Raw genomic sequence first — 15,348 nt, forward strand, 5'->3', positions numbered from 1 at the left:
TCTTGTAACATTTAAACCCAGTGTTTATCTCTCAGTTGGATTTATTAGGAATTAACAATTTAATTGACTACAAAGGTGGGGCATGACAGGGCACCTTCCTTGTGAAGACTGAAACATTCTACACATCAGTGATTCTCAAAGGGAAATGTGGGAACCCCTGACAGTTCCTTGACTGGTCTAAGATGCACATCTACTTAGAAAGTGTGAGTTTCTAACATTTATCACTCAGATTTGAATCTATAGTAAGTACTGCAGTGACCACGTTAACCATGCAGTCATGTTAATACATAGGTAAGAAGAAGCACGGTGCAGTACAAGGAGTAGGGGACCTGAGTTTGAATCTCAAATCTGCCACTCAATCTGGGGCAAGTCACTTAATCTCTTTAGGCCACAGGTCTTCTATCTTGAAAAAAGGGGAGTTAAGCTAGTGGTCAATAGAGATTGGACCTATGGTTTCACTAGCATAGTGAGCATTCACATGAGGAAACTCCCTCTATCAAAGCAACTTTATCCCCATTTTAAAAATGAGGACACTGAGGCCAATGGGGTTTAAATGACTTGCCCAGGGTCACATAACCAGTGTCTGAAGCAGGATTCAAATTTAGGTTTTCCTGATTCCAAGTCTTATGCTCTTTAAACTATACCATCTAGCTTCTTATCACAGGATCAGTCAAAAAGGGAAGATTACAACTTATATTTGCAATACATAGTGCCTTAAAGTTTGTAAAGCTTTTGAAATGGATTAAGAAAAGTCAGTGGGTTAGAGGAACATCAGTATATCTTGGGTCATTAGAGTTGGATTTGAAGCTAGATTCTTCTTTCTTAATGATTGTATGACTGTGGGAGCCACTTACATTATGGAGGCCTTTCTTTTCTCATTTGTAAATGAGGCATTTTGATTAGATGATCTCTAAGGTACTTGCCATCTCTATATCTTAATGTCCGGGCCATGGACATAAAAAATGGAGGCAAGGATGTCTCTGGAAAGTCAGCATTAGGGTACTGGATGCCCAGGGAAGAAAGGGATCATAAGGGAAAATGGGCAAGTGACAGATACACTTTGCTCTCCTCACGTTTTTTACCTAGAACTGGCTGGCTGAGCCAGTCACCATGGGGACATGAGAAGGATAATGTTATGACCCCCTTCTTCAAGTAGCTTCCTAATTTTGAGTTGGAGGACAAGCCGGTGGGGATTGGGAAGAGAGCAGAAATCAATTCCCTTTAGGATACCTGGAACAATACGTTCAGACTCACCTGAGAAGTCAGCCACAGAACAGCTACTGAAACCCTGGCCTCTGGGGTCCTGCCATTATGTCTAGGACACGGCCCCACCTCAAGCTGAGCTGCATGTCTGGTGATATATTTTACATAGGTAACTGACCATTTCCTATTTCCTAAACTTTTAAAAATGAGGAGCTGGGGAGTGCAAGCTACCCCTGGTAGCTTGAATGGAGGCATATTCCCGTAGCACAAGCATGAGGGCAACCCAGGAGGAAAAAAGGGAAGAAAATCCAGAATCTCAAAAAAAGAAAAAAAAAAGAAAGAAAGAAAGGGGGTGGGGTTTTGTCTCTCTCTATAGTTTTCCAAACATAGGGGTTTTTTTACATTCTCATAGTCATTAAAATGTATAAAAATTATTATTTCTAAAACAGTATTAGCATGAATTATCACTGCTGTCGTTGCCTAGCAACCTAAGGTTCTCTCTCTCTCTCTCTCTCTCTCTCTCTCTCTCTCTCTCTCTCTCTCTCTCTCTCCCCTCCCCCAAACTGGTGCTTTGAATTTGTGTAAATGGGACTAAATTGACGTTCTTCCTATAAATCAAGAAGAGAAGAAGAGATAGTGCAGAAGTAATATGCCTTTGAATGATTCTAAATATATGTGAATATCTCACACTTACACACACACACACACACACACACAATCAGGGCCTCTTTCCACTGCATACTCTCCTAACTAAATCTGGCTGAGGTTGACCAATGCCAGGATTTTGTTTCTTGTGCATTTTCCCTGACCAATTCCTAAATCATTGCATTTTTATAAAAATGAAAACCATGCGCATTCAAGCCTAGAGAAAATATCTTCTCATGTTCTAAGGGAATTTTCCCACCTTCCTGAGTGACATTCTAATGCTGAAGTCAGTGCAGTTCCAAGGAAAGAACAACGGTCATGTCTGATTCAAGGCTCTGCCACTTATTATTGGAGTGACGTGCCCAAGCAAGTCCTTTCATTTTTCTGGGCTTCGGTTTCATCTGTGAAATGAGTGGGTTGGATTAGCTGGTCTTTGATGGTCCCTTTCAGTTCTGGATCTACTATCCCACGAAGGACCACAAATTTAGTTACTATCAGCCTCTTTTCTCTGGCATTTCTAGACCTTACCCTCTTATGACAGGAAGGCAACCCCAGTGCCTCCCTACTGGAGGTTCAAAGAAAGAATATTTCTTTGGGGAATCATGGGTATGATTTTCACATGTCAGGTAGAGCACATTCAAGAGTCTTCAAAAATATTGAACCTGCTGCTGTTAACTGATACTGATAGCTTCCTATGAAGATACACATCTTACCTATTATTGGATGGTGATGTATGTTAATGTCTTCTAAATCTAAGGCTCTCTTGTTTGGAAGAGAACTTAAGGGTTATCTAGTCCAACCTGTACCTAACCAGGAATTTTCTCTCCAATCTTTCGGACAAGTTGGTATCTAGTGTTCACCTGGAGACCTCCAGAGATGGGGCACCCATCTTCTCAGAAGCCAATTCTGCTTCTGTATAGCTTTAATTGTTAGGGAGTCTCTCCTCTTATGATTGCTGACTATGAGTCATGGAATTTATTATAGGCCCTGAAGAGTTAAAAAAAAAGGAATTATCACACTGAGGAGTCAATGTGAAAGCACACTGAGCTGGCTACAACCCAAAACAAATAACCATGAAGAGGGCACATGTTAAAGCACAAGGGATGATAATACCAATTAGCATGTATACAGTGCCTTAAGGTTTGGGAAGCACTATGCATATTAACTCACTTGAACTTCAAAACAAGCCAGGGAGGTAGGTGCTATTCTTATCCCTGTTTTATAGATGGGGAGACTGAGGCAGACAGAGATTAAGTGGCTCTCCCTGGGTCACAAAGTTAGTGTCTGAGACTGGGTTTTAACTTAGGTCTTCCTGATTCCACATCCAGCAATCTAGCAAGTCACCTAGTTTCCTCTAATAAAACTGTTAGACAGTCTATCTGCCCCACTGGTACCTTCACAATATATCAAGAGGAAGTGATGAAGTCCTGCTAGAACATGGCTGTCTAAAATATGGCCTGCAGGCCACGTGCTGCCCGTAGTGCAACTTTATGTGGCCCGCCTGTGGGTTTTAATTTTCACAAGTGAAAAAATAAAATAATAATTTGTATGGAATGCGTATTAGATTTTTAATTCCATCACTAATAAATAATCTTGCTGATGTTAATTTTCTTTGGTGATTTTAACAACATATCGCATGGAATTTTCAATCAATCTGTGGGATGCGTTCCATCTGCACGATGCCGACTAGTCAGTATGCACCTACCTTTATACAGTTGTGTTTTTGCTTTGTTGCCTTGTGTTTGATTTTGTGCTTTGTGCCTTCGCCTGTCGTATTGATGACACACATTCCCCCACTTTCTATTAGTGTACTGTATTGTTTGTTCTGGGTGCATCCCTCAAATAATTATTTTAGTTTAATGCAGCCCTAAGATAACCTAAGGTTGGACAGCCCTGTGCTAGAATATGGCCCTGATATCCCTTTGATGAACTTGTGGGTAGACATGAGCAAGAGTGGCATAGGATGGGCAGTCATGGCTGGGTTAAGACTAACATAAAACTGCCATCAAGAACTGGTCTAATCAGAATGATATATAGTGGGAACTTCACATCTCCTTTATCCTGAATATTTTTCTTATCCTGAACATTTAAGCCTCTAACATGGCTTAAGTTCATGTTATCTTTTTTGTCTGTCATGTTAACATTGTTAATTCATATCAGCTTGCATCAAACTAAAGACCCCAGGTCTTTTTCATATGAACTATTATTCTCTAGTCAAATACTGTTCCATTGATCTTTTGAACCCGAGTACAGGACTTTACTTTTATCCCTATTAAATTTCACTTGAGTAGATGCAGCCCATTAAGATATTTCCAGACCCTGATTGTGCTACCCACTGTAGTAGCTATTTATTAAATATTACAATTTCACAAATAATTCAGCTGAATTTGAACTTCCAATGTCACCCACTGGCCTTACTCATCATCGATCATGTCAGGAAATATATATGTATGCTAAATTCTTTATATACTCTTGAGGGGCTTTCCTCATTATTTCTTAAACTGCAAATTTCGTTGAACTGGAAGCCATATATGATGTAGTGGGTCCCTGGACAGAGCCATGTGGTGTTTGCTTAGTCTCATATTCACTATGATAGAGAAATTTTGAACCAGACTTTACCCCCAACTTCAAATCCGGTCTCAGATGCTTACTGGCTGCGGGAGCCTCATGCAAGTTACTTAACCTCTTGTCTGCCTTAGTTTCCTCATCTAGAAAATGGGACTGATAATAATAGCACCTACCTCCCAGGGTTATGAGGATCAAATGAGATAATGTTTGTAAAATGCCTAGCACAACACCTGGTACATAGTGGGCACTACATAAATGCCAACTATACTAATAATAATTATTATTTTAACTGACTTGTCCAAGGTCAAGCAGAACTAAACTTGGAACCTTCCATGTCCTGGTCCAAAGGAGTCTGGTAGTCTGATTGGTTTACCACGCTCCTCTCAAAGTGAAGCAGAGATCAAGGTTATCCCTTCACCCCCTGCCCATCTTTCTTTATGGAAGTTGTCATCTCTTAGGACTGACTTGTGGGATTCCAGAAGGGACAGTGAGCCTATAACAGCATGATGGCTGATGATGGGAAGCTGTCCTCCCTGCTGCTGCCTATACCACTGCTTGCTGCCCGCCAAAGCTGTATCATCGGCAAAGTCAGAATCATTTAGGGCACGTCTACCGTGCCTGGGGGAGTGCCTGGGATGGGTAATGAATCCAAACTCACTTCCTAACTCACTCACATGACAAATGGTCTGGGACCATGATGAAGAGAAATGAGGAAAGGACATATCCCCTCTGCACACATTTTGGTTAATTTCCCAGAAGCAAGCCATAATAATGCAGGTTCCAAGTAGAGTGTTGCCGACTGTGACAAATCGAGCATCTGGGGGATGGGCGAAATTGAAGGGGGGGAGGGCAGTGGTATTCTGGATTTTTTTTAAAGTAAACCGGAACAAGATTTTAAAAATTGAAAGAAAAGAGACTGTTTTCTTTAGGAGACATACAAGTAGGGAGAATAAGGTTTGGCACTAGGCAGGGCACTTTAGCATGCTCATACAAAGCTGCATAATGTAGCTTTAGAGTTCTGGCTGAATTTAGAAAAGAAACTGGGGCCATCCTGCTGTGTTAAATCCCTCCCGCTGTGCTGGGGAAAGGCAGCTCATATTTTATAAAGCTGGATGACAAAGGGGAAGTGGATTGGCTCAAAGGGATCAGAAAGGTGCCAAAGTCTCCAAAGCTGTGAGATAGGATCCCAGTTTTTCTCTTGGTACTAAGTAGCTGGGTAACTCTGGGCAATCCATGCCTTGGCTTTCTTATCATCAAAGAAGGGGAAAGCAACTCAGCTGGTCCCACATTTCAATACCCTTGAAGCCAAACCTGGAATTTGGTACCATGGTAGCTGCTTTATCTGGGGAGAGGTTGTACAAGAGGCCTTAGGGGAAACCTCAAGCCCCATGATGGGCATTAAGGATTGAGGAACAATGGAAATCTCTCTGCTTCTACTGAGTCCTGACAAATTGGCAAACAAGCATTCTAAGATGGAAGGCACTGGCCAGGATACAAGGCCATTGGGAATTATGTGTACCTGGCACTAAACATTCCCTCATCCCAGCTAGAACAACATGTGGTGTGTTGGACAGTGGTCTGGCAGCAGATGGCTTTGCTGGGCTAGGGTCACAGTGATGAGGAATGGTCTCTAGACTCGAGGTGGTATAAACAGAGACTTTTTATGTCTATGTCTACAGAAAGAATGGGGGTAGTTTACTTTTACCCCATGAAGGAGGGAGTGAAAAGGAGGAATGTTGGAACTGAAGAAAATCTTTTTTTGGAATGGGTGAAAGACCATTCTGTTCCATATTCTTTAAAGTTTGCTCAGTGGGCAGGGCCCTTCACAAGTTGGTTGCTCACAATAACACTTAATTTTATTGGTGAACCTTAACTTTGAAAAACCACTTTTATGTTTCACTACTTTTATTAATAATCATAGGCTCACAGATTTAATGCCAGAAGGGACCTGAAAGATCACTGAGTCCAATCTTCACATTTAACAGATAAGGAAACTGAGATCTCGTCAGGTTAAATAACTTGTCAAGTGATTAATTTTATTAGTGATCCTTAGCTATTAACTAATGTTTATATATAATGTTTTAAGGTTTGCAAAAAAAAAGTACAAATATAACTCATCTTATAATCACAACAATCTGGGAGGTAGGGGCTATTATTATCTCTGTTTTGTAGAAGAGGGAACTGAGACAAATAGACTCACCCAGGGTCACACAATTGATAAGCAGCTGTGGCTGGACTTGAACTCAGATCTTCTGGTCTCCAGTGTCACTGCTCTACCCACTGACGCACCCTGCTAATTTTTTTTCATATTTTATTTTTTATATTTATATTCATAGATTTAGAGTTGGAGCACTTAACCCTTTCATCTCTAGAAATTCTTCTCTGAAGCCCAGTTATCTTGATTAGTGAGTACCTCACATGGATCAATCAGTAAACATTTAAGTGCCTGCTATGTGCATCTAGGTGGTATGGTAGATAGAGTGCCAGGGCTGGAGTCAGAAGGACCCAAGTTCAAATCCACCTGAGACACTTACTAGCTACGTGACACTGAGCAAGTAATTTAACCCTGTTTGCCTCACTTTTCTCATCTGTAAAATGAGCTGGAGAAGCAAATGACAAACCACTCCAGGATCTTTGCTAAGAAAACCCCAAATGGAGTCACAAAGAGTTGGATACGACTGAAATAACTGAACAACACTGGCTACTGTTCCCAGACCTTGACTCTGGAAAATAATGTACTGAACTACAGGTAATGGATTCCAGTTCCTGGTCCTGCCTGGATAATGAAACTGAGGCTTCCCTCTGCCTCTGTGTTTCTGTACCCCACCCTCACTCTCGACCACCTCCGGGCTCACAAAGTCAAGCTCTATTGTCCAACTCAAAGTGTGTGAAGCTCACCCAGACAGGCTTCCGATGGAGAGAGTCACTTACTTGTAAGGGATGTGTTTACTGCCATTGACCAGAGCAAGGATGACATTTCCCAGGGCCGATAGCGACAGGCACAGGCCTGAACCACCCTCTCGATTTTTGCTTAGAGCTTTGACACAGCTGCCTAGGTCGATCAGATGCAAGCGGCTTCGACCTCCAGACACTGCCACAAGGAGAGAGAGAGAGAAAAAAGGACAGGAAGGGACAGTTAGCTTTGGGCTGATGCTGAATGATTCTTGATAGAGCTTCTTGGAAAAAATCCCTATGAACACACACATGTTCGAGTCCACGCATAAGACCCGGCTCATCACAACCTACTCAGAAATCCCATTGAAGTCATGCCTGGGAGTAATAAACAGTGGGGATCCTGTTAACTTCTGTTCAACATACTTCACTCCCTATTGCTTCTCATTGCTGGTCTCCTTAAAAATTGGGCCTGCTATCACAATGCTTGGCACCTACAGGCCAAGCTCAGTAGGAGCCCAGGAAAGTAAACTTGGAATATGTGAAAACACCGTGGTACCTTGCTTGCTGCTGTTTGGATTAAGCAAGTCCCGGAAGATTTGGATCACAATTCTCAATATGGTTCTCAATTATTCATTTGCTTATTGCTCATCTGAAGCAATCCTGAGTCTAATGCCTTTTCACTGCTCAGGTAACAATCTGTCAATCCAATATCCTATAAACATTTATTAAGCGCCTACTATGTGCCAGGCATCGTGCCAAATGCTGGGAATACAATTAATAAAAAGTCCCTCCCCTCAAGGAGCTTACAATATAATGTCAACGGTGGTAAAGCACCAGTCAAAGAAGGTCTCAGGCAAAGGGTTTAGGTTTGGCGGGGAGATTCGAGAGAGAGGAATGGTGGTGAGAATATGTCTGAGTGTGACTCTGCTAGATGCCAAGGGCTGATTCTCTACACACGATCTGTCACTGGATAGGTGGTGAAAAGTTGTTGCTACCGCTGCTGCTGCTGCTACTCCTCAGTTAAGAGTAAGAAAAAACCCTGCAACCTAATTACATAGTTACTGCTGCTGCTGCTGCTGCTACAACTGCTGCTGCTACCACTACTCAACTTAGAGAGAGGAAGAAAAACTCTGCAACTTAATTACAAAGTTAATAATACTGCTGCTGCTACATTTTCTACTTCTGTTACTATTTCTACTATTACTACTCAGTTTAGAGAGAGAAAAAGACTGAAACCTAATTACAGTTACTACTGCTGCTGCTGCTACTGTTCTGGCTTCATCTGTCTTTTATTATTGTGGATCAAGGAAAAACTGGCTTTGAGATATAATGAACTCCCATGGGTCCATAGGCAGGGAGAAGCAGGATTTGATCTCAGATTCTCTGACTCTAGATCCAGTGATCTCTCTACCAGACCACAAAGCTTCCTGTGACAGCCTGAATAGGTTGTGAAATGAAGACATTTTCAAATGACTTTCTTAGGTCTAATTGCTTCTACCCCACCCTAGGTCCCATTGTCTGCTCCTGGTCTAGAAAAGCAGTTTTGAGCCCTATAGCTAATAAGATTTCATGCTTAATGAAAGTATATTTTATCCCTATTTTACTAACTAGGCTAAAGTTACCTCCTCCCCAACATTTCTCTATCTTGCAAGGTTTGCTGTAGCAAATAAGGAAATAGATAATGAATTACTCAGTTTACAGAGAGAGGAAAAAGTACTGCAACGTAATTACACAGACAGGATATTGGTATGCATCACAGATTGAAGGGGAGAGAGAGGGCCCAGTGTGACCTCGTTGACCCTAAGAGTTCAGCTGATTTAAGTGAATCACAACAAATCTCCAATCCATCCTGATAAGCATGCATGGAACAAATGAGCTCATTTATGCCATGCTATAAGAACGTTATAAAGTATTCATAATTATACGCGAGTTGTTGGGAGTGTACTTTTAGAAAATGGCAAATGAGCTTAGGGCTATACCAGAGCCTGCCTACTATCACCCAGTCAACTGGAATTGGAGCCTTTACAGAATTTGGAATTTCACATGTTTTGCTTAATCTGCAGTGGCAGGGACTGGCTAAATGGACTCAGATCATTTGCCCATTAGCAAGAAACCATATCACCCCAGGGGACAGGAGAGAAATTATTTTTAAATGAATGAAAATATAAGTGCAGTTAATTGTGGGGGGAGGGGAAAGAAGGGGAGATATCTAGAAACCTCATTCTCTGTCTCTAGGATTCTGTTAGTTGTAGGCTGTAGGTTAGAACTTCATTTGAACCTGCTTTACCTTGCTCAGAGTTCTCCTTGGGTTCTAGCATTTCTATCCCCAGGGTCTCTAAATCTAGATTTGGACAAAATGGAATTATCCCACAATAAGCCTTGATCATCACCAGAAAATAATAGGACAATTTCACTTTGTGAGGCATGTTATCAGATGCAATGAGTGGCTACTTCCTATTGAAAGGAAGACCAGTCAGAGCTTCCAGGATTTCCTGGCAGATTCTCTCTAGCATCCCAGTATATCAGGGTGTGAGGAGGTGTGGGGTGGGGGGAGGGAGGGGAAGAAAGAGGAAGAGGGAGAGGGAAAGAGGGGGGGTAAAGGGGGGGGTACAGGTAAGAAGAATGGCTTGCAAGTCAGAGGAACGGAGTTTTAGCTTTTTGGCTCTGCCCCTGACTAGATCTGTGACATCAAACAACTTATTTAACCTCTAAAGGCTTTTATTTCCTCATTCACAAAAAGATGTTGGACTAGTTGGATCTTTAAGGTTATTTCCAGCTTGAAAATGCTACCATTCTAGCTACTGTGACCTCTTGAGAGCTTCTTGATCATGCTTTGGAAGAAAAGGAGTTAAGAATCTAAGGAGAAAAAAATAAAAGATTGGAAAAATGATCCTATCAGCCTTGCAGACAAGTACAAGAAATGGCCCATGGAATGCCTTTTAAGAACTCAGGCTCCCCCTATAAACTGCAGAGGGAGTAATATTTATAAATAAGTCATCAAATATAAATCTGTACCAGCCCTAGGCAAGCCTGGAAACCCTACCGTAGCCTTGTTCATCTGATTGCCCATTCATATCATTTATAACTTCACATTTTTCCACCAACTGGACCCCCAGTAATGTTGTTTCACCTCTTCAGACTCAACTGGTACTCCTTTCTTCTCCACACTATGTTCCAGACAAACTGATTTCATCTGTCCCTAAAACTCACCTTATGTGTTCTTCTACTTTGTGCCTTGACTCTTCCCTGAGACTGTAATACCCCTTTCCCTGCCTTTCCTTACTGAATTCCTATTTCTTTTTAAAATTAAACTCAAGGGACAGCTAGGTGGCGCAATGAGTAGAGCACCAGCCCTCAAGTCAGGAGGACCTGAGTTCAAATCCAGCCTCAGACACTTGACACATGTATTAGCTGTGTGACCTTGGGCAAGTCACTTAACCCCAATTGTCCTGCCAAAAAACCAAAAAAAAAAAAATTGAACTCAAATGCCACCTCCTTCATGACTTTGCTTCTCGGACTTCACAAAGCACTTTAAAGAACTTCTCTAATGCACTTAGAATGTGTATTAGAGTTGTCTAAATTTATTCCTTATTCACCTACTGGGTTAGAAGTTCCATGCAAACCATGACTTGTGTCTTACCGAATTCTGCATATCTTACAGCCTGGTCCCTAGCATGGCACTCTGAAACAGGAGGCACCTGAGACTGAATCAGTGAATGAATATATGAATGAGTGAATGAATGAATACTATTGTGACTTCTTAGTGCCAGTTAATGCGAGGAGTATGCTTACATACGCACAGTGGTTAGAGCACGAAAACCTGAGTTTAAATTCTGCCTCGGAAATTTACAGGCTATGTGACCTTGGGCATATCACTTAATCTCTTTCAGCCTCAGTTTCCTCATCTGTAAAATAGGGGTAACAATAGCACCTGCCTCTGAGGACCATGTAAGATAATATTTGTAAAGTATCGCAGCACCCAGCACATAGTAAGTGCTTAAATTCTTTCTTTCTTCTTTTTACCCTCCCTTTTCTTCCTTCTCCTCCTTCCCTTTCTTCTTCTTTCTTCTTTCCATTCCTTCCCTTCCTTCTCCTTTCTCCCTTCTTTACTCTCTACCTTCCTTCCCTTTCTTTCCTTTCTGCTTCCCTCCTTTCCTTCCTTCTCTTCTTCTCTTTTTTCCCTTCTTTCTTCTTTCCCTTCTCTTCCTTCCCTTCCTTCCTTTTCTCTTTCTTCCTCCCTTCCTTTCTTTCTCTTTCTTTTCCTTCCTTCCTTCCTTTCTTTCCTCCACAGATCAAGAAATTCTTTCCTAGAACTTAGAATTGTCTAGGGATATCTAATTTGGTTTTCTACTCAAAGGGATAGCCAACGTAAGAAGCACTGAATAGGGAAGTCGGTTTAGAATATACCCAAATCATGTTGGAAAACAGAATTTTTACAGCCAAAAACAAAAAAATAAGCCTTTCTTTACTGACATCTGGAAAAGAATGACATTTCTCTAGAGATTTTGTTTTCTTTCAGCTATGTCTGGAAATAGGAAAATCTTAAATGAGTGTACGTGTATGCACATGTGTGTAAATGCGCATGCGCACACGTGAGTGTTTAGCAGCTGTATGACTGATACATCAAATCAGCCATCTTCGCTCATAACGGCCAGTTAATAGAAGCATGCTCCATCTTCCTCTTCGCTGCAGGGTGGCTAATTAATAAACCTTCCCTTAATTGAGTTCTGGCTGCTAGGTCCAGGGGGATTATTACTTAAATATAAGTAAACAAAATTTCCATTTTAAACAACACACTAAATCATCTCATTACATTTTAAACAGATGTAAATTCACTGAACTCAAACATGTATGGAGAATGGTTGGCAAGTGTATTGCTCAGGCACTGCAGATATAGGCCTCCTGGTCCCTTCCCACACAATTCTCCATCCATGGCCTTTTGGTAGGCAGGTATCTATCACTTATTGCCATCAGGCCATCATCTCTTTTTCTTCCTTTTCTCTCCATTTCTGATACGCTAAAATGTCTCTGTAAAAGCTTTTGGAAGCTAATTATGATGACAGCCCCTTCAGTGGTTTTCCAAAGTTGGAGTTAAAAAAATGAAAGCTTATCTTCCACATATTGCATGTAGAAAGGTGATAGTTTTGATGTTTAATATTTAGTGAATATCAAGAGCATGTAAAGGATTGACAGTTAAGGGGTTTTTTTAAATAATAAGCCCCAGACAAAATTAAGTCCCTGAGTAAATAGTCTGATAACATTTAAAGGGAAGGGTTGATGCTTCCTTACTATTCCAGATCTCAATACATTTTTATAACCAAGTTCGAAAGCAGAACTACAACATTCCCTCCTTCTGATATTATGGGACTACTACAAAGGCAGGAAAAACATAGTTTTTACTGCAATGCTTTTTGCTTAGTCCAAACTGGGGAAGGATGAAAAGAGTACCTAAGAAAATTTTATCTCCTGAGATTCTCTGTCCAATGTAGCTGAGAAGCCTATTTGCTCAAGATGTGGATCTTTTGAGGTCCACTCGTTGCTAAAAGGGCAGCTAGATGGCACAGTTCATAGAGTGCTGGGCCTGGAATCCAGAAGACCTGAGTTCAAATCCAGCCTCAGACACTTAACTAGCTGTGTGACGCTGACCAAGTCACTTACCCCTGTTTGCCTCAGTTTCCTTATCTGTAAAATGGGCTAAAGAAGGCAATGGCAAACCACTCCAGTATCTTTGCCAAGAAAATGGGGTCACAAATGGTTTCTGAAATGACTCAACACCTTTGCTTAAAAAAAAGATATAACAATCCCCGATAGCTTCTCCTCATTACTGAGAGCTGCTTGAAAGGAAGAAATGAATGCATATATACGTTTCAGAGTCCTAGTTTCCCGCTTCTGAGGCATCACTCCCTTCTTCTCCCTTCCCCAACCTATTGTATTTGCTATATATTCAATATCAGAATCATCACCTTTCCAAGTACCTTTACACCAGCATTTATACAAATGCTAGCTAGCATTTGCATGGCACTTTAAGGACTAGAAAATATTGCATTTTATTCTCACAACAACTTTGAGAGGTAGGGTGCTGTTATTATCCCTACTTCATAGATGCGGGAACTAGGCAGACAAAGGTCAAGTGACTTGCCCAGAGTTACATAACTAAGTATCTGAGGCAGGATTTGAACTCAGGTTTTCCTGACTCAGAGTCCAGCACTATACCACCAAGCTGAGTCATTTGCCAGAAATCCCAGTCAAGTAGAACCCAGATCTTTTGGGGGAAATTCAGAGAAAATGTTTTGTTTAAAAAAATTTGTATCCTCTCATCACTGACTGAAATTCTTACTTCCTCTCCAAGTCATGCTTGGAAACTCTGGGAAAGGAGAGGATCCATGGTGTAATTGCAGTATGAAGAATATGAAATACCTACAACATGATTTCTATTCAAGAAATTGTGGTAACTGTGTTATAGAGATCAATTCTCAACTGTTGCAAATGCAGCATAAATACAAGCATCATAGAAGTATCATAGGAACCCCATAGAATGGAAACACCATTCTTTAATAGAGCTTAGCACAGTGCCAGGCACATAGTAGGTGCTTAATAAATGCTTGTTGGTTGACTGACTAATGAGCTCTTTTCTCAGATCAGGCTCTTAGTTCTATAGAAGATTTTTGGAATTAGCCTTGTAGTTGGAGCCAGGCCAATATTTTCAAGCAGAGCAGGGAGAAACTGATAAGACTTTACTATGGATTCTTCTAACAATAGAAAAAATGTTGGTCTGCAAAGGTGAGCCCACTTTTCTTAAAAGTACCTAGCTAAGAAGCATCCTTTGCTCTCTACTGCTGGTACGAACACAGCCAGAGTGCTTTGAACTAGGCTACTGCATAAAACTGGGAGCTATCCATGCTGGGAATCACAGCATGGCTTCAAGCCCAACATAGCAGAGTGGGGATGCTCTCTGTAGGATAATAGATATAGGAGCCATGCAGGAAGAAACTGCATTAGATTCACTGATCATACAGATGCATTTTGACACCATCCATCAACCTGGTTTCTAACAGGTATTAAGTTTTGATAGCCAGAAAATTGATTTGTATCCTCATCCTTAGATGATGCAGCGGTTGGTCATATCAGACTCATTTTCAAAACAGAGAAGCAAAGAATAGGAACATGTCTAAATGTATTTATGTAGCCATTAATTCATTCACTTGTTTTGGAGGTTGGCTTGGCATACACCCCATGGAGCATTCATGAGAATGAGCCCCTTGGAGGCAATCTCATGAAAAAAAAATACTTGACCTCCATGGCCACTTTTGGAGACATAGGGATTTTATTTTTAATTTTTTTCTTAACTGTGTTAATCACAAATAGAAATGCATGCAGATAGAAAAAGAGGCAGTCTCTGAGCTCAAATAGCTCAAATTCTAATAGAAGGGGAATTAGCTTTCAGCTACAAGTCAGATGGAAAGGGTCAGTGGTCCTTAGGATGCAGAGAGAAAGCAGATGGTATTACAACACTCAGTTCTGAAGGACTGGGACTTTGGGATGATGAAATATTCCTCTTATTGATCCCTACATGCCTACTCCAATTCTATGACAGAGTGCTAAATTGGTCACAAAACCAGAAGAGCAGCCCAGGGCAACTAGGTTGATCAGTGGATGAGTGCAGGGCTTGGAGTCAGGAAGACTCATCTTCCTGACTTCAAATCTGGCCTTAGATACTTACTAGCTGTGTGACCCTGGGCAAGTCACTTAACCCTGGTTGCCTCAGTTTCCTCATATGTAAAATGGGCTGGTGAAGGAAATGGCAAACCACCCCAGTATCTTTGCCAAGAAAAGCCCAAGTGGGGTCACGAAGAGTCCAAAACAAATGAAAACAACTAAATAATGTGTGCTTTTAAAAAAGTATTTTGTATAGAAGCATTTATTTTGTGTGGAGGAAATGAATAGCTCATAGATATACAGCTGAAAGGGGCCTGAAAAGCCCATTTTACAGAAGAAGCTGATTTGCTCAGGACCACACAGTTAATAAGAACCAGAGGT

At 41.2% G+C, this 15,348-nt stretch overlaps 1 protein-coding gene across 1 annotated transcript in view; it reads right to left on the reverse strand.

Moving 5' to 3' along the window:
• Positions 1–15,348, reverse strand: part of KIF26B (kinesin family member 26B) — a 599,749-nt gene that overhangs the window by 73,135 nt on the left and 511,266 nt on the right. The window contains exon 10 of the mRNA XM_036756209.1: positions 7,348–7,507. Coding sequence (XP_036612104.1) covers positions 7,348–7,507 — 160 coding nt within the window. The remainder of the gene's footprint in view (positions 1–7,347; positions 7,508–15,348) is intronic.

The sequence above is a fragment of the Trichosurus vulpecula genome, chromosome 4 (assembly GCF_011100635.1).
Source record: "Trichosurus vulpecula isolate mTriVul1 chromosome 4, mTriVul1.pri, whole genome shotgun sequence".
NCBI lineage: Eukaryota > Metazoa > Chordata > Mammalia > Diprotodontia > Phalangeridae > Trichosurus > Trichosurus vulpecula.